This window comes from Herpailurus yagouaroundi, unplaced genomic scaffold (genome assembly GCF_014898765.1).
Source record: "Herpailurus yagouaroundi ecotype Mexico unplaced genomic scaffold, PumYag 208, whole genome shotgun sequence".
NCBI lineage: Eukaryota > Metazoa > Chordata > Mammalia > Carnivora > Felidae > Herpailurus > Herpailurus yagouaroundi.
In genome coordinates, this window is record NW_024412439.1 from 2,418,734 (window position 1) to 2,443,020 (window position 24,287).

A 24,287-nucleotide genomic window follows, 5' to 3' on the forward strand; every position below is an offset into this window, starting at 1 on the left:
AAAGAAAGAAAGAAAGAAAGAAAGAAAGAAAGAAAGAAAGAAAGAAAATGGGGCCCCTGGGTGGCTCAGTCGGTTGAGCATCCGACTCTTGATTTCGGCTCAGGTTGTGGTCTTATGGTTCATGGGATCGAGCCCCGTGTCAGGCTCTGTGCTGACAGTGCAGAGCCTGCTTGGGATTCTTCTCTCTCTCTCTGTGTCTCTCCCCCACTCTCTCTCTTTCTCAAAATAAATAAAATAAACAATAGCAAATATTGAAAAATAAAGAATTAGGGAGCACCTGGGTGGCTCAGTTGGTTGAGTGTCTGACTTCCACCCAAGTCGTGATTTCGAGGTTCATGCGTTTGAGCCCCCCATTGGGCTCTCTGCTGTCAGCTCAGAGCCCAATTTGGATCTTGTCTCTCCCTCCCTCTCTGCCCCTCTCCTGATCATTTGTCTCTCAAAAATAAAATAAACACTTAAAAAAGAATAAAAAGGGGCGCTGGGTGGCTCAGTCAGTTGAATGTCCAACTTCTGCTCAGGTTGTGATCTCATGGTTTGTGGGTTCAAACCCTGCGTCGGGCTCTCTGCTGACAGCTTGGAGCCTGGAGCCTGCTTCGGATTCTGGGTCTCTCCCTCTCTCTCTGACCCTCCCCTGCTTGTGTACTCTCTCTCAAAAATAAATAAACTTGGGGAAAAAAAGGAAAAAAGAAAGAATTAAAAAAAAAATGTTTAGGGGCTCCTGGGTGGCGCAGTCGGTTAAGCGTCCGACTTCAGCCAGGTCACGATCTCGCCGTCCACGAGTTCGAGCCCCGCGTCGGGCTCTGGGCTGATGGCTCAGAGCCTGGAGCCTGTTTCCGATTCTGTGTCTCCCTCTCTCTCTGCCCCTCCCCCGTTCATGCTCTGTCTCTCTCTGTCCCAAAAATAAATAAACGTTGAAAAAAAAATGTCACTGCAGGTGACATTTCTGTAGTATCAGGAAAGAGCAGATGCCCTAGGGACGCGGTACCTGTGGCTGGGCACAGTGAAGTGAGACCAAGTGACAATGCTTCCTGAACCTCGGTTTCCTAACCTATAAACGGGCTCACAAGCCTTACTGCGTGGGGCTGCCGGTGGGTGCTGGTGAAGGAGAGAAGGAAGTGGGCTTCCTCCTTCCCCCCACCCCTGGCTCTGCTCTCTCACTTATCAGAGCGATGCCTCTGGGAAGACAAGGGACCCGAAGTCTTTGATCAGGTCTTTGATCGGTCTTTGATTATTATTTTTTTAAAATTTATTTATTTATAGGGGCGCCTGGGTGGCTCAGTCGGTTAAGCCTCCGACTTCAGCTCAGGTCATGATCTCCAAGTCCGTGGGTTCGAGCCCCGCGTTGGGCTCTGTGCCGACAGCTCAGAGCCTGGAGCTTGCTTCCAATTCTGTGTCTCCCTCTCTCTCTGTCCCTCCCCCGTTCATGCTCTGTCTCTCTCTGTCTCAAAAATAAATAAACATTAAAAAAAAAGTTTATTTATTTTGAAAGAGAGAGAATGAGCAGGGGAGGGGCAGAGAGAGAGGATTCCCAAGCAGGCTCCGCGCGGTCAGCGCAGAGCCCGTTGCGGGGCTCTAATTCACAAACCCTGAGATGGTGACCTGAGCCGAAATCAAGAATAAGTTGCTTAATGGACTGAGCCACCCAGGCGCCCCCAGGGTGTTGTCTTTACTGTTAAGATGTTTTCAGTTTCTGGCTGTTTTATTCTACAGTTGGCTCATGTGAGCTTATAGTCACCTAAAGTAAGGTAATTTCAGATGAGAAGATGGCAGGAAGAATGGGAATTTGGAGCAACCAAACCCCAATGACGTCATGTAAATTCATTCATGGAAATATTTGTTGAGCACCTACTATGAGCTAGTCACTGACTGAGCCTCTAGGGATATACGGTGAATACGACAGAGGTCAGTGCTCGCATTAAAAAAAAAAAAAAGGTTTTTTATTAGTTTTCTGTATTTTTGAGAGGCAAACTGACTCTTTGATTGACTCTTTGATTTCGACTTAGGTCATGATCTCACGGTTCATTAGTTCAAGCCCTGTGCCGGGCTCTGTGCTGACAGTGAGGAGGCTGCTTGGGATTCTGTCTCTCTCCCTCGCTCTCTGCTCCTCCCCACCTTGTGTTCTCTCTGTCTCGCTCTCTCAAAACCAATAAAGTTAAAAAAAAAAAAATAAAGCAGAATGTGAGGCACCCACAGGCAATCTGCTAGGAAGTGGCCAAGACGGAAAGGAATCCCACCCCCTTACGCAGCCAGGCGGAACATTCCATCACACACGTTCTCAAGATGAAGGATGACTAGGCCTCCAATAAGAGGACGTCACAGCACCATTCGTCTCACAAGGGTCATCCTAACTTTGGCTGGTATTCGGGGACACTATCTGTGTTAACTAATTGGCTTCATCCAGAGGACAAACGTCTATCTTCACGACAGGAGGTAGTTCTGCGACTTGAAGCAAGGTGCTGGTAAAGTGCGGCTCCTACGTTGGGAGACAGGGGGCGCTGTTTGGCTGGCTGTTCCCCTTTCAAAAAGGTCGCTCCCAGGTCCTCGGGAAGGAAGAAGAGCCCCCGGCTTATGAGGCTGGCTAGAAGCTTTCTTAGCTTTTAAAAAGACTTACGCAGGTTTCAAAGAGACCGAGAAAGAACATACCCTGACAAGTTTTCGGAAGTAAGCAAACAGAAGGGAGAAAAACCTGTTCCTTTATTTTTGACAGGAGGGGATGAAGCCTCTTATTTTTAATTATCTGCCCTGGCAGTGGCATGGTCTGATTTTTGGTCTAGGAATCTCCTCTGGGTGCTCAGGGAAGAATGAACCGGTGGGGAGCAAGACCAAAAGAAAGGACACCACTCGGGAGACTCTCTGTAGTACCCAGACCAGGAGTGTGATGGTGAGAAGGCAGAGCAGGACTTACCTGGGCGCTACCTGGAGGCACCCTCCCCCCCACCCCCTGGGGGGCCTTGCTGAGGTCTTGGCCCTAAAGAAAAGCAGGGAGTCAGCATGCCTCCCAGGTTTAGGCTTGAGCCATCCTCTGAGGGATGAGGCCACGTTGGCTTAGAGAGGAAAATCAAGAGCTCTGTCCTAGGCTTGCTAGCAATACGTTCGTGTTAAGAATCCAAGTTCAGGGTCACCTGGGTGGCTCAGCCGGTTAAGTGGCCGACCCTTGATTTTGGCTCGGGTCATGAGCTCCCCGTTCCTGGAACAGAGCCCTGTGTTGGGCTGTGTGGTGACAGTGCAGAGCCTGCTCGGGATTCCCTCCTTCCCTCTCTCTCTGCCCTTCCCGCCTCTCAAAATAAATAAATAAACATGGGGGGGGGGGCGAAAGACTCCAAGTTCGTATGTCAGGTAGGCAGCTGGATATATGGATTAGGAGCTCAGAGCCAGAACTGGAGACTTTAATTTGGAAACAGGGTAGGAGGGGAGTCGAGGCATGGAGTCCCAGGACCCCGGAGGTGAGGGGTGTTGGAAGGAGGGGTGACCGGGCAGCAGGGCTGGGAAGGCTGGCTGGGCGGTGGGACGGTGAGTCTGCCCACTTGGGGGTTGGCGGTGCCCAGACGAGAGCAGTTTCGGCGGAGCAGAGGTGACAGAGGCTCACCTGGCTGGCTCTGTGGAAGCATTGGGCTGTCCGAGAGCAGATAACCCACTGTCTGGATGAGTCTCTCTTGGGCAGGAGAATGGGGAAAGGAGGCACTAATTAGAGGGGCAGAGGTTCCGGGGAGGATTTGGGCTGCATGAGTAAATTGTTTGGATATTTGCAAAATAAGGAAATGGTGCACCCAGTGAACATCCAAGCAGTTACAAAACTTCACGCTCTGCCTGGTCCCCCTCCGCTTCCCCTCAAGTGGAGGGGATGAAGCCCAGGTAACAGCTTAAGGGCTTTTATTTGAGGTTGTATTTAGGTTGGGGGGGGGGGGAGGAGAAATAAGATGTGAGATATCAGAGGCTGGGAATGATCCAGCCCAGAAAGGGGACCAGCGACGGAGGGGAGCTCCAAGGGGGATAACGATGAGAGTCAAGGTCAGGAGCAGGCAAGGTGGAGAGAGGCAGGTGGCCCTGGGACAAGTGGAGGGTTGGCCTTTGTTGGGAGCGAGGACGTTCTGGCACCGGAGGCGGGGGGGTGGGGGGTGGGGGTGGTGCGGGGAGGACGGCCATGCTTTCACAGTCAAGGCTCCTGTGAGCACCACCACCTTCATCTCAGAGAGGGGCCAGCCTCAGTCATTGCGACCTGCCGCCAGGAGGGGGCGCCAGCCTGCCATGAACCCGGTTCGCTTGGGCAGGTCTCTCCCCCACCTACCCCTGTCCACCTGCTGGCCAGGTTGGGCTGATTCTTGGCTCTTGCTTCGGACCATCCTCCCCGGACCCTGTCCCAGCTCTTCAGGCCTCCGAGGCCAGACTCCCGGGCCCAGGCGCTCCCTGACCAAGAACTGTCAGGCACTGTGGGACCTGGGGCGGGGGCGAGGGGAGGGGGCTTCCGCCCAGGAGCTGCGCTCGGAAATCACCCAAGGGTTTCGTGTTGACCCCTGCATGGTCTCACCGAGGGACCCCTGCCCTGGGTGCCAAACCCAATGTGAGAGGAGCACTTTGGCCTCCAGTTTCCGAGCCACTTGCCATCAAGACAGCCCCCTCGGTCACCCCTTCGCTGGATACGGCAGAAACGGAGCTCACTCCCCAAGTCGAGATGCAGGATAAATGGCTCCAGGACACCAGTGGCTCCCGCCTCGGGGCTCTGGGGGCCAACGCGGGACTTTGGGGAGGCCTTCAGTGCAAGTCGGGATGAGAACTGGCTGGGGCGGGGGCACGGGACCGGGGAGGATACAGGGGCTGCAAAGGAAGCAGGCGCACACACTCCTTGGTCCGGCTGGGGAACTTTTATTGGTCTCTACGTGTCCAGCGAGGGGGCGGGGACTTGGGGAAGTGAGGCCCGGGGCCCAGATGGGAGTGGGGGCATGCAGTGATCCTCAGGGGAGCAAGAGGGGGGCTCCGGGAGCAATTCTCCCAGGGCTGGACAGAGGGGCAGGGGTGCGGCGCGGGGAGGCCAGCCAGGTGCAGCACTTCAGTGACGGGTCATCTGCGAAGAGGACACAAGGGGGCAGTGAGGCCCGTGTCCTGCGCGGGCCCAGGGGCTCCCAGCAGCCGAGTCTCCCCGACCGCCTCCGCCCCCACCTCTCACCTTGGCCAGGCTTGGGGGGTATCTGGCTTTGAGGGACTCATCGTTCAGCAGAGGCCGCACCAGGCAAGAGCGTCGGTGGGAAAAGGTCTCAAAGCTCTTCTTGCCGTGGTAGGACCCCATGCCGCTGTTCCCTGCGGGGAGGAGCTGGCTCAGCCCCCGGTGGCCTGAGACCCCCCAGACCCTGCCGACAAGCCTCACGTGCCCTTTCTCTGAGCCTCCCAGGGGTGGCCGATCCCTGGCGGATGCCCCAAGGGACACGTCCACGCTGGGGACAACAGAAGGTGCTCAGAAGAGTTGTTTCAGCTGTGGGACCTCCGGGCCATGTCCCCTCTCTCAGGGCCTCCCTGAAGCAGGACTGGTGTACCAGGTGACCCTTAGGACCCTCTAGGGTCTCAAGGGCGAACATGGCTGATGGATGTGCCGGCCGGAGCCAGAGGCCCACACAGGAGAGGTTAGTGGGGGTCTGAGGCCCAGGGCTGCTCTGGTCCCTCCTGAACTCCCAACCCAGGGCTGGGGAGGGGGGACACCTGGAGGGGGCAGGCAGGCAGTGAGCTCAGCCCCAGACTCACCCACACCCCCGTAAGGCAGGGAGTGCACAGAGTTGTGGACAACGACGTCGTTGGCCGTCACGCCGCCACTCGAGGTCTCCGAAATCATCTTCTTAATCACCTGCAACAGCAGCCGGCCCCACCCCCGCTTCAGTCTCCTTCCCGGACCCCCCCCAGGCCCCTCCCCACTCTGTCTGGGCACATCCCAGAGCCTTGGGGGGTCAAGTCGATGGACTGGTTTCAGAGCGGAGGACAAAGAGGCTCCGAAAGGTTAAGTGACTTGCCCAAGATCACACAGCGGTAAGCAGTGACACTGGGATTTGAACCTGGGCCCATGGACCCTTGGATCCTGTTCACGCGAGTGCTGTGTTGGGACCCCCCCCCCAGGACCCTGGGAGGAGGGCACCCCAGGCCTACCTTGTCATTTAGAGAGAACACATAGAGGGCCAGGGGCTTCTCCCGTTGGTTGATGAACTGGATGGCCTCCTCCAGGCTGCGCACACACACAATGGGCATCACGGGCCCAAAGATCTCCTCCTGCATCACCTGGGACTGGGGGTCCACGTCTGTGAGGATGGTGGGGGCTGGGACGGGAAACAAGCGAGAGTCAGCGGGTGCAGAGGCCCCCACCCGCCCTGCAAGCCCAGGCACCTAGCTTCTTCCTTCAATTCCTGTACAGGATTCGGGTGGGGCGCGGGTGAGCCCCCCCCACCCCTGCCTGGGCTCCATCACAGCAGACCAAGGAGAGAACTGTGGATTAACCTACACGTGGGGGAAACCCAGGGTCCACATCTGGAGCGGGCGGGCACTGTGCCCCGCTGGCCACCTGAGCCCCTGCCAGAGCCCTTCAGTCTCCGACAAGCTGGGGGCCGAGCGGGGTCGCATCGGGTGACCTTCAAGCCTGGGCACCGGGGGCCCCTCCAGCTGGGTAGTTGTTACTCTTGGGGCCTTGCCGTTCAGACCCCCTGCTGATGCCGCCTGGGCCTGGTGGGCAGAGGGCTTCTGGGCTGGGGATAGGCTTCCCAGGAGTCGTGCCCAGTCCCTGCCTGCCGAGACTCCCGGAGCATCCCCCCTCCCCCCTCCCCCGCCAGGCCCACTGGATCGCGTCTGCTCCTCAAGGATAGCTGTCCACCCGCGGGGACCCTGGCAGCGGGCACGCGCACACACACCAAGGGCGAGCACACACACCGATGTATCGGGTGGCCGCGTCCCCAGTGCCTCCATAGGCGACTTTCTGACCCTCCATCAGGCCCATCACCCTCTGGAAGTGCCGGGAGTTAATGATCCTTCCGTAGTCACGGGACTTCTTGGCATCCTCCCCGTAGAACTCCTGCGGACAAGAGGTGACAGGTCTCAGGTGAGGACGTGGACCCTCATCATGGCCATTGGCTGACGGGCGACCTTGGCCTGGGAGCACCCAGGGGCACCATCTAGCCCAGGACTGCTGAGCTGTCATGACACCTGCAGTGCTCCAAACTTTCACGGCGTATGAACAGCTGCGAGACAGCATTATTTGAAAGAAATCTGTGCACAGTTGTGTGGACGTTGTCAGAAGATCGAATGTGTGTCTTCACGGAAAGGAAGAGTGTGGGACGTACCAGGAAGGCGGCAGTGATTGTCGAGGCGGTGGGTTTCTAGCTGGAGCTTTTGTTTCTTTACGTTTTATTCCTTTATAACCTTTTCTGAAAACTTTCTTTTAATGTTTCTTTTTCAGAGAGAGACACACAGAATGTGATCGGGGGAGGGACAGAGAGAGAGGGAGACACAGAATCCCAAGCAGGCTCCAGGCTCCGAGCTGTCAGCGTAGAGCCTGACGCGGGCCTCGAGCCCACGAACCTCAAGATCGTGACCTGAGCCGAAGGTGGACGCTTAACCGACTGAGCCACCCAGGCACCCCCTTTTATAACCTTTCCCAAATTATTTACAGTGAGTGTGGATTATTTTGATGACCAGGAAAAAAAAAAAATCCAGTGTGTTCTAAAGTCTAGACCCACCTCACTGCCTTGCAGCTTCTCACTCAGCCCCAGGGACCAACACTCACTTTCAGGGACTTTTTGAGCTTCTCCACAATTTGGTTCTGGATGGAGGGGTCACAGAGGATGTAGTCCGGGGCCACACAAGTCTGGCCACTGTTCATGAATTTCCCCCAGGCGATGCGTCTGTGAAAATTCCAGATTAGATTGCATCCCGGGAGGCATGGGAGGCTCCCTCGGACAAACATCTTATTCCATTATCTCAGGGTCAAGGTAGGAGGGGCTGAGCACTGGGGGAGAGCTCTCAGGTACCCAGAAGCCAGAGGCTCCCTAACGTCCCACTGGTTTCTAGACACTGGACTGAGCAGACGCATGTCCCTGAACGTGTTTACAGGGGCCGATGGCATCACACGTGCTAATCTCATCAATGACTGGTGGGGGTTTCTGGGAGACGTCTGGGGTGGGCAACCTTTGTGCCTCTCTGTCCATGCCCTTGAGCCCTGCATGGCCAGGTGTTATCTCTGCTCGGGGTCCCCACACCCTGGAAGGCCACGCACGTGGGATGTGAAAGGATTCTGGCTCGACCTCTTTCCCGCTGGAAGCCTTCCCAGACTGCCTTGCACCTCTTTTGTGGGTATGGTACCCCACCCCCACCCCCAGCTCCCACCCAAGACCGCAGACACCGTGAGGGCAGGGACGATGTCTGTGTCCCTCACGGCAGAACTGTGGTCTGCGTGAGCTGGAGGGCAGCCGGAATGGCCACTCACCTGCAGGCGACATCCAGATCACAGTCCTTGTCCACATAGCAAGGGTTCTTGCCCCCTAGCTCCAGGGTGACGGGGGTCAGGTGCTTGGCTGCGGCCATCATGATGATCTTGCCCACAGCGGTGTTCCCGGTGTATAGGATGTGGTCAAATCTCTCCTTGAGGACCTCTGTGGTCTCAGAGATGCCCCCATTGATCACCGGGTACAGATCCTTCCGTGCAAGGAGAAGGCGGGGCTCAGAAAAGACCACAACACTTCCTCCTCACCCTGCCCACCCGGCCATCACCAAACAGAGCCCCCTCTCCTGACCCCGGGACTCCATTCACCTCAATGGGAGAGGCCGGCTGTCATTGGCCCCAACCCCAGGCTTAGCCCCTTGCTGCAAAAATTCACTATTTCTCAACCCCCAAAGACCTGGGGAGCACCTCACCCTGTCCAGGTACTGAGGGATGACGGTGGCCAGCAGGTTCGCCATATTCTCACTCAGCTCCGAGGGCTTGATGACCACCGCGTTCCCTGCAGAGCATGAAGAGTCAGGGCCCTGCCCTCCCAGTGACCACGCCGGGAGCCCCTCCGTTCTCTGCGTCCTTGGCGGAACCGGACAGAACAGCAGAGGGCAGGCGCCCACAGAAGCTGCACCATCCGCCCTCTGAGGAGTTCAGATGCAGGAGGAGGGGGAAGAGAAGGGAGGGAAGGGCCTGGGCCCTGATGGGAGAGCAGAGCTGGTCCCAACTGGTGGGACTGGTGAGCCCAGATGCATCTAAGCTGAGAGCCACCCGGCCCCGCATACACGGCGGGCAGAAAGGGGCGGGCCTCGGTCACTTCTGAGCCAGGCCGGGCTTCGGGCACCAGGGGGGCCGGCTAAAGAGTTTGCTCCCTGAAGCCTCTGGGGAAATTCAGACCCATCAAACACTCCCTGAGCCCCAGCTCCACCCCATCTCTGGCTCCACTGGGCTGGGACAGTGATCCCTCCTGATGCCCGCCCTCCCGAGTACCTGCAGCGATGGCGCCCACCATGGGCTGGACCGTGACAGTGAAGGGACAGTTCCAGGTGCCGATGATGAGGACCACGCCCAGGGGCTCCGAGTGGATGTAACACTCATCCTGCTGGGTCTGCGGAGTCTTCTCCACGGGCTCGTCCGCAGCCCACTCGGGGAGCTTCTTGATCACGTGTTCGATCTCTTCCAGGACATACACCACCTCCTCGTAGTAGGCGTTCCACTCATTCTGCGGTGGCGGGGGGGGGGGGGGCTCCGTGTGAGCTCCCCGGTCAGAGATCCAGGGCCGTGCAGCCAGGCCTCTGCTCAGGGAGTCACCGGGGCTGCCTGTGGTCCTGGCTCACTGGGCCCTAGACGTGTGACCCTGAACGAGCTGCCCACCCTGTCCTAACCTCAGTCTCCAGATCTCGAAAATGGGAGCATTTTTAGTACTTCACATGCTGGGTGGGCACGTTGGACACAGCCTGGCATGTTCAGCTGCCAGGGTGATGGGGCTGTTTACTGTGCGCTCCCCAGGCCAGGGGTCCGGGCCACCGAAGGCACAGTGGGGCTGCGGGCAGAGCTGAGGATTTGCCGCTGGCATGGTGGGTCTGAGAGGGCCCCTTTCTGACAGTGTGGAGGGCCCGGACAGTTTGCACATGCCAAATTCATGGTGCCTAAGAGGACCTCAGACCTGGGTGATTTCATTAATGGGGGGGGGGGGGGGGGGCGGCGGCGGGAAGCGAGCTGAGGAGGGTCCAGGAATGCTTATAGATTAAAATGAGACTTGAACCCTAAGAAGGCCACCTTGAAGAAATGGGTATAGGTTAAAGGCTGCCAAAGAAAGGAAAAAATCCAGGAGAACCTCTCAGCAGGGGAGGGAGGGAGCCGGCCAAGCCTTCAAGGGATCCTCCTGGAGTGGGTGGGGAGGAAGCCATGCTGCAGGGGTGAGGGGAAAGGAGGAGCAGACAGCAGGAAAATACAACACTTCCATGAACTTTGGCTGTGAGAAGCAACGCAGAAGTCGTGAAGCTTTTGTTTTAAGATGAGGAACCAGAGATTTAAAAAATACAGCAGCGGGGGCCCGGGTGGCTCAGTCCGTGAAGCCTGGGACTCTTGATTTCAGCTCAAGTCATGATCTCAGGGTTTGTGAGTTCGAGCCCTGCATCCGGCTCTCTGCTGTCACCACAAAGCCCGCTTCGGATCATCTGTCCCTTTCTCTTCTGCCCCTCCCTTGCTTGCTCTCTCTGTCTCTCTCAAAGTAAATAAATAAATAAATAAATAAATAAACTTAAAGAAAAAAAAGTTAAAAAAAAAATACAAAGGACTGTGAAACAGGAGGGGCATGAGCTCGAGAGTCGCTCTGCTCTCCTCCAAGGCAAAAATGGAACGGGTGGAGGCAGGGCCAGGCGACTTGGGGGCAGCAAGGCGAAGGGGTTGAGAATTTGGAGGTGTCTGATTTCGCTCAGGGTGAGGAGGGATGGACGGGGAGGGAGGGCCCTCTGGGACGCCAAGCTGGGATGCTCTCTGGTTAGGGGAACCCAGGTGGCCCTGAGTGGGGCTGAGGGCTGGGAGAATGAGGAGACCCGACGTTCGGGGTGTCGTGTCCCCAGGACAGGGCTACCAAGGCGGGGGTCTCACGCTCTGGCGCACCCTGTGGAGGTCCGCTGTCAGCGCGCCCGCGATGTCCTTCTCGTGCTCCTTGATCATGCGCCGCAGCGCCTCCAGCTGCTGGATCCGGAACTGCAGCGGGCGCGTCTTGCCCAAGTTGAAGGCGGCCCTGGCCCGCTGCACGACTTCGCCGATTTTGCTCATGGTGCCTGGGGACAGAGAGCATCTTGGAGCCGGGGAGGAGGACGGCCGCATCCCTCATCACCAGGACCTGGGGGCTGCAGAGGCAGCATCCTCATTGCTCCTCCGCCGCGTTTCTTTTGTAAGAAGAGAACGATCCCCCAGGAGAGCTGGGGAAAAGGCATTCTTTTGCCTTCTCAGCTCCCTAGCCCAGCTGTCTGGCCCCCCTGGCCCCTGAACTGATCGCAAAGCATCTGAGCGAAGGGCCAGGAAGCAATGGCATGCGACCCTAACTGCTCACGGTGAGATCCTGGCAGTGTGCGGAGGGAGGGGAGTGCAGAGGTGGGGGAGGCCCTTCCTAGCGTCTCTCAAGCCCCGCCCCCACCGCTACCCGCTTGCAGAGCCGGAGACACTCCCCCCCGCAAACACTCCAAGAGCTCCGCACACCCAGCCACGCCACGTTCCGGATTAGATTGGCTGGCCCGGGTTGGGATTCCACGCCCGAGCTGATTAAAGAAAGCCCAGCATCAGCATACCAGCACCACCTTCCTGGCTCTGCGATTGTTCGCAAAAGCATTGGCTGCCTTGCGGGTGGAACCAGCCTTGGCCTTTAAACCAGTGCGTGCCCGCAACACCCGTGAGACACAGGGCACACGCCAGAAGAAGTCTCCCGTCTCCCAGGGCCTCCGAGTTGCACACGGATGTGTGGAGGGGATCCCTGCTACCAGGGCGAGAAACCGTCCTGGCACACTGGGCTGGTTCTTCTGGGGGCCGTTCGGCTGCATCTAAGCAAAAGCCTTTAAAACGTTATTTCCCTTTGAGAGTGTAGGTCCACATTCAGGAGCCTATGGAAAGGACAGCGTTCCTAAACCTGAATGAAAAAGGTCATCAAGTCTTTATGTAACGGAGAAATACTGGAAACATCCGAAAGGTCCATCAGCGACTGAAATGAGCCATACAGCACCTGGGTGATGGCCCCTTGTGCAGGATTTAGGAGGGAGGCAAAATAGATGTTTCTGCACCTTCATAAGGGCACTGGCTGTCTGTGCCGGATGTGTCCCAGGCACGAGGCATAAGAAAGAAAACCGGGAGCAGGGCAACAGGAACACTAGGTACGCACGTGTGCGTGTGTGTGTGTGTGTGTGTGTGTGCTCTTGAACACGCAAGAAAAGACTAGAAGGGTGGCTCCCAACATGGCGACCATAGACGGGGGTGACATCAGCGGTGACCTTCGCTTCCATCTTCCGCGGTGTTTGACTTCTTTTGCAATGAGCTTGCATTTTTTAAAAATGCTTTGTAACTTTTTGACTAGGTAACACATGCTCGTGGTGGAAGAAAAAAAAGATAACAAAAGGGGCACAGAGAAAAGCCTCCCTTCTCCCTTCTCCCTCAGCAATTCCTTTCCGTCTTCCCAGAGACACCCCACCTCTTTCAGACACTGCATAACTGCTAATAACAGGAAGAGAACCACGATAAGACTATTTCTACTTTGCAAAAAAAAAAAAAAATATATATATATATATGCCATATATATTATATATGCATATGTTTGACATATATACATATATATGTATGTAAATATATGCATATATGGTATATGTAGTGTATATGGTATATATAATTTTTTTTTGGCAAAGTGGAAATAGCTCTGTGTGTGTGTGTGTGTGTGTGTAATCCTGCTTGAATTCCAGCAGGTGGTTTCTGGGATCTCCCACTGCCTCCCCTCTCCACGGTGCTGAGCCCCACCCCAGGCCTTCTGCACAGAGAGGAGGGGCCCCTGCTGGCCTCCAGGGCGCTCCTGCTGACCACCACCCCAGCCACACAGCCTCGCAGGAAGGTCCTGCTTCCCTCCCCAGCCTCAGGTGGTCAAACCAGAGCATCAGCCTCTGGCCAGCGGCCCCCAAGGCCGGGCGGTCCAGGGCGGAGTGGGCGAGTGAGACGGGGTGGGCACTTGGTCCAGCACTCAGAACCATGTGGTCTCTGGGAAGGAGCCCCCCTCTGCACAGCGTTAATGGCGCTGCCTCTCAGTTATTAGCGATTCACGGAGCTGGAGGGCGTCTAACATTGCACCTGGCACACAGGGGAGCAGCTGGAGCTCCTTTCCCGGGACCAGCTGCCTTCGCACATCTCCGCATGCCACCTTCTCACCTGTGCCGACTTTGCCCCCAGACGTCCCCGAGGATGGCTCCCCCTCAATCCTCCCCTTTGATCCTCACAAAAACTCCACAGCAGCACCCCGGGGAAGAAGGAACTGTTAGGAGTCCATTTAACAGCTGAGCAAAGTGAGGCCGAAAGACACTAGGTGTTCTCACCTAGGGAAAAAAAAAAAAAAAAAAAAAAAAGAACGGGGTGGGAGGAAGGGAGGGGAGAAGATTACCTTTGACACAGCCTTTCCCAGCGCCTTGAGCTTCTGGAATGAGCAGCCTAGAGGGGACACTTTTAAGGACCCTTCTTCCAGCCCACGTGGCCTGGGAGTCCCTGCCCAGGAAGTTTGTGTAACAAGAACAAAACAGTATTCAAATAGGGGTTGTAGCTAACGGACCTCTCCTTCCTATGAGCCCCAGCTTTGGGGATTAGGCCTTGGGTTGTTTATTTTTTTTCTGTTCTGAAATGCAAGAATGCGTCTGTGAAGGCTTGGGTGGGGCGCACATCCAAGCTTCAAAAGGAGCCTCTGTGTTTGCCCTGGGGCAAGGGGGCCCTGATTGATTCAGCCTGGCATGCACCTCTTCCAGATTTCCAAAATTCAATTGCCAGAGGCTATTGTCCCAACTGCCCTGTTATGTAAGGTCAGCAGAGGGTGAGCTACGAGTCATGGTGAGTGTGCGTGCACGCAGCAACCCCCACACGCACCAGCGCATGGGCACGTTCTTGTCCCCCTCACCTCTCCGCCCATGCGCACAGGTGTCAGGGCCCCTTCGAGGTAGAGGTGTCCCACCCGAGGAACCGCAGGCTGGGGACTTTCTCCGCGAGGCCCCACTGATGCGCGGATCTGCCCTCCTGTTGAAGAGCAGAGCTTATGCCAAGAACCCATCATGACCGTGTGGTCGCCCAGGAAACCAGAGACGCTTGCGAAGGAAGGAATCTAGAAGCCCCTCCCTCGGCCGTTTGCCAGATGCTTGCTGGGCATGTCCTCTGTGCCACCTAAAGGGGCACCTTTATCAGGTGGATGTCACCTACTGTCGCGTCTCTTACCTCTCCCGCTGCTGCAGACTCTTGGTCTCTCCCTACCACACTTCCTGCCAAACTTCCCCACCTGCAGGCCCCTCTTCAGCCCGCATTCGGGTGCCCCGGCTTCCCCTTTCGCTCAGAGGAAAACACGAGGTCTCCACGGTGGCCTGAGGGTGTCCTGCTCCTCTCCCGTCCCTCTCTAGGAGGCCCTTCCCTTGACATCCACACACAGCTCCGCTCAAGTGTCATGGAAAACGGTAACCAGCCCAGCCTGTCACTTTCTGTCTTCTTCCTCCATTTCATTTTTCTCCCGGGCGTTTATTGCCCACGGACATGCTATTCATTTGTCGCTTATTTCATTTGCTACCTGCCGCCCTCCGGCTGGAGTTTGGTTTGCTCCCTGCCATCATCCTCGCACCTTAGAACGATGTCTGGCACCCAGTAGGTGGTCAAGAGATACCTGCCGAATGATGGGGCAAAACAGGAAATTTCAAAACCGTATGGCAACTGTGGCAACTGGATGCACAAGACATTTGCCGTGACTCCTCAGACGAAGCTGACGCAGGAGGGAAATGGCATCTGTGCTGAAATGAGGGCTATTCAAGCAAGGAACAGCAAAATGGTGTGGAACAGCCAAAGCGAAGGCACAGAGGCAGTCAACAAGGTCATGCATCCCCTGCAGCTAATAATAAGCGGTGGTGATGTGTATGGTGCTGCCCCAGGAGGTGAGGGGATGGACGGGGCTCCAGGGGCAGGGGACTCGTGGAGGCCTGTGGGCTGTGGGAAGGCTGTGGGTTCGGTGGGCACGAAGGAGCTCATCACAGCTTATCAAAATCAGACCTTGTTTTCCGAGAATCCGTCTGGATAGGGCACAGTCTTGATGAGGTCCGGACCGAAGGCCGCAGTGTGTGGGAGGGACGCAGCAAGGAATTCCAAGACCCCGAACTAGACCGACAGAATGGGAAACCTTCCAGAATGGCAGGAGGAGACACCAGTCGGATCTGGTGCCTGGGGAGCCTGCATTGGGCGGTGGGCAGAAGTTGGGCGTGCTCCGAGATGGGGAGGGCCAGGGGGGCACACCAGGCCTCTTGTGCCGACCCGGAACCCTCCCCTTGCTTTTCCAGCGGTGACGCCAGATCATCTTTGCAGATGACACCTTCGCCCTCTGCTGCAGCCTCGCCAGGGGGAGCGTGGGTCCCCCCAGCCTCTCCCGGGAACTGGATACTGAGTGGAGGGCAGGCTTCGAGGCCCAAGGCTGCTGGAGCTGATTCATCACGACAGCAGCTCCCTGGACGGACAGCCCGCTTGTCCACTTGCCAGTCCCCTGACCGCCCTGGCCCCCACCCTGCCGAGCTCTGCTTTTCAGCTCCACTGTTCACCGGATTGCTGACCACCAGGGGCATGTCCTTAGACAAGTGATTCAATGTCTCTGGGCCTCAGTTTCCTCATCTGCAAACCGGTGCGGGGAAAAGAAACAGAGACACCAGCACCCTCCCACCCCCGGGTGGCCCCCTTCCTGGTCCTTGGCTCCACCCGCCTTCCGTGAGGCTCTTCTGTGGCTTTCGTTGCTCCTAAGCCGCCTTCATCCGTCTCATTTCCTCCTTCATCTTTTAGCATGAAATTGACCTCCCCGAGGAGAGTCATGGAAGCGACTGGAAAAAGCGAGTGCAGACAACAATGACTGTGTGGCACGATGGGAACGGGGCCTGGCACACGGAAAGTTTCGTGTGAATGCTGGAAGCTGTTGCCTTTGTCGGAAGTAGCAGCTTTTGGGGCGCCTGGGTGGCTCAGACTCTCGATTTCGGCTCAGGTCCTGATCTCACGGTTCGTGAGTTCCAGCCCCGCGTCTGGCTCTGTGCTGACAGTGTGGAGCCTGCTTGGGATTCTCTCTCCCTCTCTCTCTGCCCCTCCCCTGCTCGTGCTCTCTCTCTCTCTTTAAATAAATAAGAAATAGATAGATAGATAGATAGATAGATATAAAGCAGCCCTCGTCCTGGAGCCTTGAAACTTGTTTAAATCCATGGAAGACAAAATCTCTAGATTTTTGTTAGTGAAGAGTTTCAGTTCTGGCATAAGCTTGGGTTGTCACAATGTTGCAGATGCATGGTTTTAGTTTTTAAGGGTTAAAGGTTTTAATCTTTGCCCTGCTGGTCCATCCCAATGCCTCATACTTGCCCAGATTGTCACACACACACACACACACACACACTCTCTCTCTCTCTCTCTCTCTCTCTCTCTTTCTCTCTCTCTCTCTCTCTCTCTCTCTCTCTCTCTCTGGAACCACTGCCGCCTGTTTGTTTTCCTGAGTCCCTGATCACCTCTCTGTGGTCCCTTCTCCAAATATCGACAAAAGGGCCCTTGGGCAATGAAGACTTAAGCATATTTCCCCCCCCCCCCCCCGTTGACATCCTCCAGTGGCTTTCTACTACTCTTAGGGAAAAAAAAAAAAACCTTCCCTGGCCTTTGAGACCTGCACAGTCTGACTCCTGGATGCCTCACCAGCCTCATTTTGTACCGGTTTCCAACATTTTCACTGAATTCCAGTCCATGGGCAGTTCCTGAATGGGCCACGCAATTTCCTGCCTCAGGGCCTTTGCACATGATAGTCTCTCTCCCTGGAACACTCCCCCTTCCACTCTGCACCAGGGTAACTCTTGTTCCTGTTCAGACGTCAGCTTCTCTGACCCACCCCTACCCCCCAATAATACCTTCCTTACTCCCAGAAACCTGTCACAACTTGCAATCACATATTTGTTTCTGTGATTATTTGCAGATTATTTTTCTTTGCTCCTTGTCCCCCTACAGACTCAAATTTCCATGAAAGCAGTGGTTTCAACTTTTGTTCAATATCATATCCACAGTGAATGGCATATAGGAAGACCTAGAAAATAATGGAAACAGGTCAATGTACCAAACCATCCCAAATCAGCAGGTGGGGCTGGGCAGGATCTAAGCAAAGACTGAGAGAAATTATCACTCCTTTAGCAAGGTGATTTTCAACAAACACTCCTAAAGCTGGCAAAACATTTTTGGATGAATGAGAAAACCAGCTTAAAAGTTACATTGCTTAACTTTCAAGGAGCAATTAGGTTAGAATAGCTTTTGGGAAGGAAAACCCATTTTCTTTTTAAGAACAGGTGGGAAGGGGCGCCCGGGTGGCTCATTCGGTTAAGCATCTGACTTTGGCTCAGGTCATGACCCTGCTGTTCCCAAGTTCAAGCCCTGTGTCAGGCTCTGTGCTGACAGCTCAGGGCCTGAAGCCTGCTTCGGATTCTGTGTCTCCCTCTCTCTCTGCCTCTCCCCTGCTCACGCTCTGTCAAAAGTAAACATTAACAAAAAAATTTTAAGAAAATCATATCTTACTGCTTAACATCTGTTACATGTTATAAATATATTTATTTGTACGTATATATATTTGCAAAATTATATTTCATAATTAAAACTGGCAATGATGTGAATGTAAGAGATCTTGTATAGGTTCATGGCACAGAATTCGGTTTACATTTTTCAAGTGGCCAAGGAGTGAGGGTGACAGCCTAAGAACCTTGGGGTGACACCTGGGTGGCTCAGTTGGTTAAGCATCTGACTCCTGATTTCGACTCAGGTCATGATCTCATGGTTGATGAGTTCAAGCATCTGGCTCAGTGCTGACAGTGTAGAACCTGCTTGGGATTCTCTCTCCCTCTCTCTCTGCCCCTCCCCCTCCTCTTTCTCTCTCACAATAAATAAATAAACTAAAAAAAAGGGAAATTGTTCTAAGGGGCAAATAAACTGTTTTAGTGGTAAACATGAAGTTATTAGACAATGGCCAGCGTCATGTCAGCCCTGAGGCTGCTTATGGTCACCATGGCCACCATTTATTGAGCACTTAGTGTATGCCATGGACCGAGGGCATGATACCTTTAATCATAATTCTACAAGAAAGGTGTTATTATCCCCATTTTATAGAAGGGGGAACAAAGGCTCATAAGAACTCTCCTCCAGGGACACCTGGGTGGCTCAGTGGGTTGAGCATCCAACTTCAGTTCAGGTCATGATCTCGCATTCGTGAGTTCGAGACCCGCGTCAGGCTCTGTGCTGACAGCTCAGCCCGGAGCCTGGTTTGGATTCTGTGTCTCCCTCTCTCTCTCTCTCTGGCCCTCCCCTGCTCATACTCTGTCTCTCAAAAAATAAAATAAAGTGTTAAAAAAAAAAGCCAATCGAGGCGCCTGGGTGGCTTGGTCGGTTGAGTGTCTGACTTCGGCTCGGGTCGCGATCTCACGGTCCGTGAGTTCGAGCCCCGCGTCGGGCTCTGTGCTGACGGCTCAGAGCCTGGAACCTGTTTCCGATTCTGTGTCTCCCTCTCTCTCTGCCCCTCCCCCGTTCATGCTCTGTCTCTCTCGGTCTCAAAAATAAATAAACATTGAAAAAAAAAATTAAAAAAAAAAAAAAAGAAGATAGACATTTTTTTTATGGGGCGCCTGGGTGGCGCAGTCGGTTAAGCGTCCGACTTCAGCCAGGTCACGATCTCGCGGTCCGTGAGTTCGAGCCCCGCGTCGGGCTCTGGGCTGACGGCTCAGAGCCTGGAGCCTGTTTCCGATTCTGTGTCTCCCTCTCTCTCTGCCCCTCCCCTGTTCATGCTCTGTCTCTCTCTGTCTCAAAAATAAATAAACGTTAAAAAAAAAAATTAAGAAAAAAAAAAGCCAGAAACCTTGTCCAGGCTGTCACAGCTCACAGGGAGCAGAACCAGGGCTTGAACTCATGCTTGGCAGGTACCAAAGTGCACAGACATGTAGATCTATGGAATAGAACCAGGAGTCCAGAAATAAACCCTTACAGTTATGGTCAATTGCTTTTTGACGAGGGTGCCAAGACAACTTGATGAGAAAGAAAGGTCTTTCTAACAAATGGGGCTGGGATGACTGGACATCCCCATGCAAAAGAATGAAATTGAACCCTTACCTCACATCATATACAAAAAATGAACTCCGAATGGTTCATTGACCTAAACATGAGGCATAAAAAATATAAAACTTCTACAAGAAAATATAGGAGCAAAGCTTCACGTTCTTGGGTCAGGCCATGATTTCTTAGCTACATCACCAAAAGCACAAATGACCAAAGAAAAAATAAATAACCGGATCACATCAAAATTAAAAACTTCTGGGGCGCCTGGGTGGTGCAGTCGGTTGAGCGTCCGACTTCAGCCAGGTCACGATCTCGCGGTCCGGGAGTTCGAGCCCCGCGTCGGGCTCTAGGCTGATGGCTCAGAGCCTGGAGCCTGTTTCCGATTCTGTGTCTCCCTCTCTCTCTGCCCCTCCCCCGTTCATGCTCTGTCTCTCTCTGTCCCAAAAATAAATAAAAACGTTGAAAAAAAATAAAAAAATAATAAAAAAACACTTCTGTGTTATAAGGTATACCATCAAAAAACTGAAGAGAAAACCCACAGAATAAGAGAATATAATTGAAAATCATATATCTGGTAAAGGGATTTATGTCAGAATATATAAAGAACTATTATAACTCAATAATAAAAAGACAAACCAATTTTTTTAAATTTTTTTCTTAATGTTTTTATTTTTGTGACAGAGAGAGACAGAGCATGAACGGGGGAGGGGCAGAGAGAGAGGGAGACACAGAATCGGAAACAGGCTCCAGGCTCTGAGCCATCAGCCCAGAGCCCGACGCGGGGCTTGAACTCAACAGACTGTGAGATCATGACCTGAGCTGAAGTCGGACGCTCAACCGACTGAGCCACCCAGGCGGCCCAAACCAATTTTAAAATGGGCAAAGGAGGGGCACCTGGGTGGCTCATTTGGTTAAGCATCCGACTCTTGGTTTTGGCTCAGGTCGTGATTTCACGGTTTCATAAGTTTGAGCCCCGCATTGGGCTCTGTGCTGACAGTGTGGAGCCTGCTGGGGATTCTCTCTCTCCCTCTCTCTGCCCCTCTCCTACTTATGCTGTCTCTCTCAAAATAAACAAATAAACTCAAAAAAATATGGGCAAAAGATTTGAACAGACATTTCTCCAAAAACAGTATACGAAGAACCAGTTGATCCACGAAAAGATGCTTGTCATTATCAGTCATTAAGGAAATGCAAATAAAACTACAATGAAATACCACTTTAGACCCGCGAGGATGGCTATGTTTCTTTCTCAAAGACAGAAAATAACAAAGTGATGCAGCGCCACTTGGGAAAACAGTATGGAAATTCCTCAAAAAGTTAAAACTCGAACTACCCTACAACCCAGCAGTTCCACCACTAGGTATTTACCCAAAGGATACAAAAATACTATTTCAAAGGGATACATGCACCCTGATATTTATAGCAGCATTATCCACAGCTGCCAAACTATGGATGCAGCCCAGGTGTCCATCGGTTGATGAATGGATAAAGATGTGGTGTATATACACAATGGAATATTACCCAACCATCAAAAAGAATACAATCTTGCCATTTGCGACAACGTGGATGGAGCTAGAGTGCATTAGGCTAAGTGAAATAAGTCAGTCGGAGAAAGACCAACACCATGATTTCACTTATATGTGGAATTTAAGAAACAACACAAATGAGCAAAGGGAGGAAATAGAGAGAGAGAGAGAGGTAAACCAAGAAACAGACTCTTAACTATAAAAAACTGATGGTCACCAGAGGGGAGCTGAGCGGGATGGGGGGCAGGGATGGGTGAAATAGAAGATGGGGATTAAGGCGCGCACTTGGGATGAGCACTGGGTGTTGTATGGAAGTGTTGACTCACTACAGTCTACACCCTCAACAAAGACAATAACAAATGTCGATGAGAATACGGAGAAAGAGGAACGCTCCTACCTTGCTGGTGGGACTGGAAAGGAGCGTAGTCGCTTGGAAAACGGTCTGGAAGTTCCTCAAAGAGGAAAGCATAGAATTTCCATAGGATCCCGCAATTCTACTCCCAGGTGTATACCCAAGAGAAATGAAAACATACGTCCACAGGAGAACTTCTACGAGAATGTTTACAGCGGCATTATTCATAAGAGCCAAAAAATAGAAACAACCCAAATGCCCATCAGTGATCAATGATAAACAGGCGTGGTCTATCTGCACAATGGAATAATGTTCAGCCATAGGAAGCAATGAAGTTCTGATACACCTTACAATCGTGGATGTGTCTTGTAAACGATATGCTAAGTGAAAAAAGCCAGTCCCACGAGACTACATACTATAAGATTCCATTCATATGACAAATCCAGGAAGGACAAATTTATAGCCAAAAAAGTAGACCAGGGGCAGCCTAGGGCTGAGGAAGGGGTATTGGAGCAGGGGGCGGGGGATGAGAATTGTTTTCAAGGGAACCAAAAATGTTTATGATTAGATAATGATGATGGGTGCACAAAAAAACTAAAAAACACCGAATGGTACAGTTAAATGGGTGAAAAATATGATGTTGAATTATGTCTCAATAAAGCCATTCAAGTATTTGTATTACATTCAGTATCTTCACTCTAAGAAATAGGAAGATGAATTGAAAATCCACTCTGGAAAACAGTGTGGAGGTTCCTCAAAAAATTAAAAATAGACCTACCCTATGACCCAGCAATAGCACTGCTAGGAATTTACCCAAGTGATACAGGAGTGCTGATGCATAGGGGCACTTGTACCCCAATGTTTACAGCAGCACTCTCAACAATAGCCAAATTATGGAAAGAGCCTAAATGTCCATGAACTGATGAATGGTTAAAGAAATTGTGGTTTATATACACAATGGAATACTACGTGGCAATGAGAAAGAATGAAATCTGGCCCTTTGTAGCAACGTGGATGGAACTGAAGAGTGTTATGTTAAGTGAAATAAGTCATACAGAGAAAGACAGATACCATATGTTTTCACTCTTATGTGGATCCTGAGAAGCTTAACAGAAGACCATGGGGGAGGGGAAGGAAAAAAAAAAGTTAGAGGGGGAGGGAGCCAAACCATAAGAGACTCTTAAAAACTGAGAACAAACTGAGGGTTCATGGGGGGTGGGAGGGAGAGGAGGGTGGGTGATGGGCACTGAGGAGGGCACCTGTTGGGATGAGCACTGGGTGTTGTATGGAAACCAATTTGACAATAAATTTCATATTTAAATAAATAAATAAATAAACATAAAAATAAATAAATAAAATAAAGGGCAAAAAAAGAAAAAAGAAAGAAAACCCTTTTGGAATCTCCTTTATAGAAGTATTCAAAATAATGTATATAGGTAATGCCCTCTGAAGCAGGTGGTACATAATCCCCTTTCCCTAAGTGTAGGACGTGTAGTGACTTCCTTCCAAAGAGGACAATGTGGACAGGTCAGGAGAGTTGGCTCTACATGGAGAAACCCAATGAACACCACCTCACCAGGGGGTCAAGGTCAACATCATCAGCGATGAGTCATGATGGCAGCATGTCGCCTGGATATGGCGTGATGAAAAAGAGCACTTCTTGGGGCACCTGGATGGCTCAGCCAGTTGAGCATCCGACTTCGGTCAGGTCATGATCTCGCAGTTTGTGAGTTTGAGCCCCACATCAGGCTCTCGGCTGTCAGCCTGTCAGCGCAGGGCCCACTTCGGGTCCTCTGTCCCCGTCTCTCTGCCTCTCCCATGCTTGTGCTCTCCCCAAAATAAATAAATATTAAAAAGAAAGAATGAATGAATGAAAGAAAGAAGGAAGGAAGGAAGGAAGGAAGAAGGAAGGAAGGAAGGAAGAAGGAAGGAAGGAAGGAAGGAAGGAAGGAAGGAAGGAAGGAAGAAAGGAGAAAGAAAGAAAGAAAGAAAGAAAGAGAAAGAAAGAGAAAGAAAGAAAGAAAATGGCCCCTTCACCTCTGTGGTCTTCCCCAAAGAAATCCAAATCAAACATGGAGTTCAGTTAATAGGAATGCACCAACATTGGTTCATTACTTGTGACAAAAGAATCTACTAGTGAAACATTAACAATAGGGGGTCCGAGTGCAGACTATACGGGAACTCTCTAGAACTATCTTCTGTAAATTGAAAACTCTCGGGGCACCTGTGTGGCTCCGTCGGTTAAGCGTCTCTTAATTTCAGCTCAGGTCATGATCTCACAGTTCCTGAGGTCAAGCCCCACATTGGGCTCTGTGCTGAAGTGCAGAGCCTGCTTGGGATTCTCTGTCTCCCTCTCTCTCTCTGCCCCTTCCCTGCTCGCATAACCTCTCAAAAATAAATAAATAAACATTAAAAAAAATACAGTACTGTGAATGATTTTTTTCTTCCTTATGATTTTCTTAATAAATTTTCTTTTCTCTGGCTTGCTTTATCATAAGAATACAATATGTGCTATATATAACATACAATATATGTATTAACTGACCGTTTAGGTTATCGGTAAGGCTTCCGGGCAACAGCAGGCTGTTAGTTAGGTATTTGTGGAGTCATAAGTTATACAGGGATTTTCCACTGCAGGGGTTGGGGGTGGATGGTGCCCCAAACCACCAACCACCCACACCTTCTACCGCCGATGTCCAAGGATCAACTGTATATCACTAGGTCTTTGCCTCTGGGCACCTTAGCATAGACCCTTCAGCCTCAGGGCGGGCTCCGTTCCTCTGCCTTGCCACCCATACACAAGCCTTCCCTCTCAATTCCTGCAGTGAGCTCTCCCCACTGCCCTGTGGATACCCTCCTGGCATCCATGAAGGTCACCCCCCCCACCCCCCACACTGAGATCCAGCTATAGAACCCCTCCAGCTGGCAGAGCAGGAGGGTAAACTTGAGGATGAGGCATCAAGAGCGACACTTGCTGACCTAGAGGGCTGACTGCCGGGGCTTGGCTGGAGCCAGGATGATGAGGGGTGGGGTGGGCCAGGCTTCCCCCCAGCTGCACATCATTTCTGACCTAGGGGTCCCCTTTCCTGGCTCCCCTCCAATCCCTGCACTCGCCAGGCCCCCCGTTTCTGGCCAACCA

At 52.8% G+C, this 24,287-nt stretch overlaps 1 protein-coding gene and 1 long non-coding RNA gene across 3 annotated transcripts in view; one reads left to right on the forward strand and one right to left on the reverse strand.

Moving 5' to 3' along the window:
* LOC121015836 (uncharacterized) overlaps positions 1-5,250 on the forward strand; it is a 41,328-nt gene extending 36,078 nt beyond the window's left edge. Inside the window, exon 6 of one of the 2 annotated variants that reach the window (XR_005783987.1) lies at positions 5,225-5,250. This is a non-coding gene — a long non-coding RNA (uncharacterized LOC121015836). The remainder of the gene's footprint in view (positions 1-5,224) is intronic. The other variant, XR_005783988.1, reaches the window with a different exon arrangement.
* ALDH3A1 (aldehyde dehydrogenase 3 family member A1) lies at positions 4,841-13,707 on the reverse strand. Its single transcript, XM_040453079.1, has 11 exons — positions 13,593-13,707; positions 11,078-11,244; positions 9,443-9,674; positions 8,878-8,963; positions 8,450-8,658; positions 7,751-7,868; positions 6,898-7,039; positions 6,127-6,293; positions 5,731-5,830; positions 5,162-5,292; positions 4,841-5,059 (listed from the first exon to the last, which is right to left on the reverse strand). Exons 2-11 carry the CDS (start codon positions 11,237-11,239, stop codon positions 5,045-5,047), a joined length of 1,362 nt encoding a protein of 453 aa, XP_040309013.1. The 5' UTR covers positions 11,240-11,244; positions 13,593-13,707; the 3' UTR covers positions 4,841-5,044.
* Positions 13,708-24,287: the final 10,580 nt, after the last annotated feature.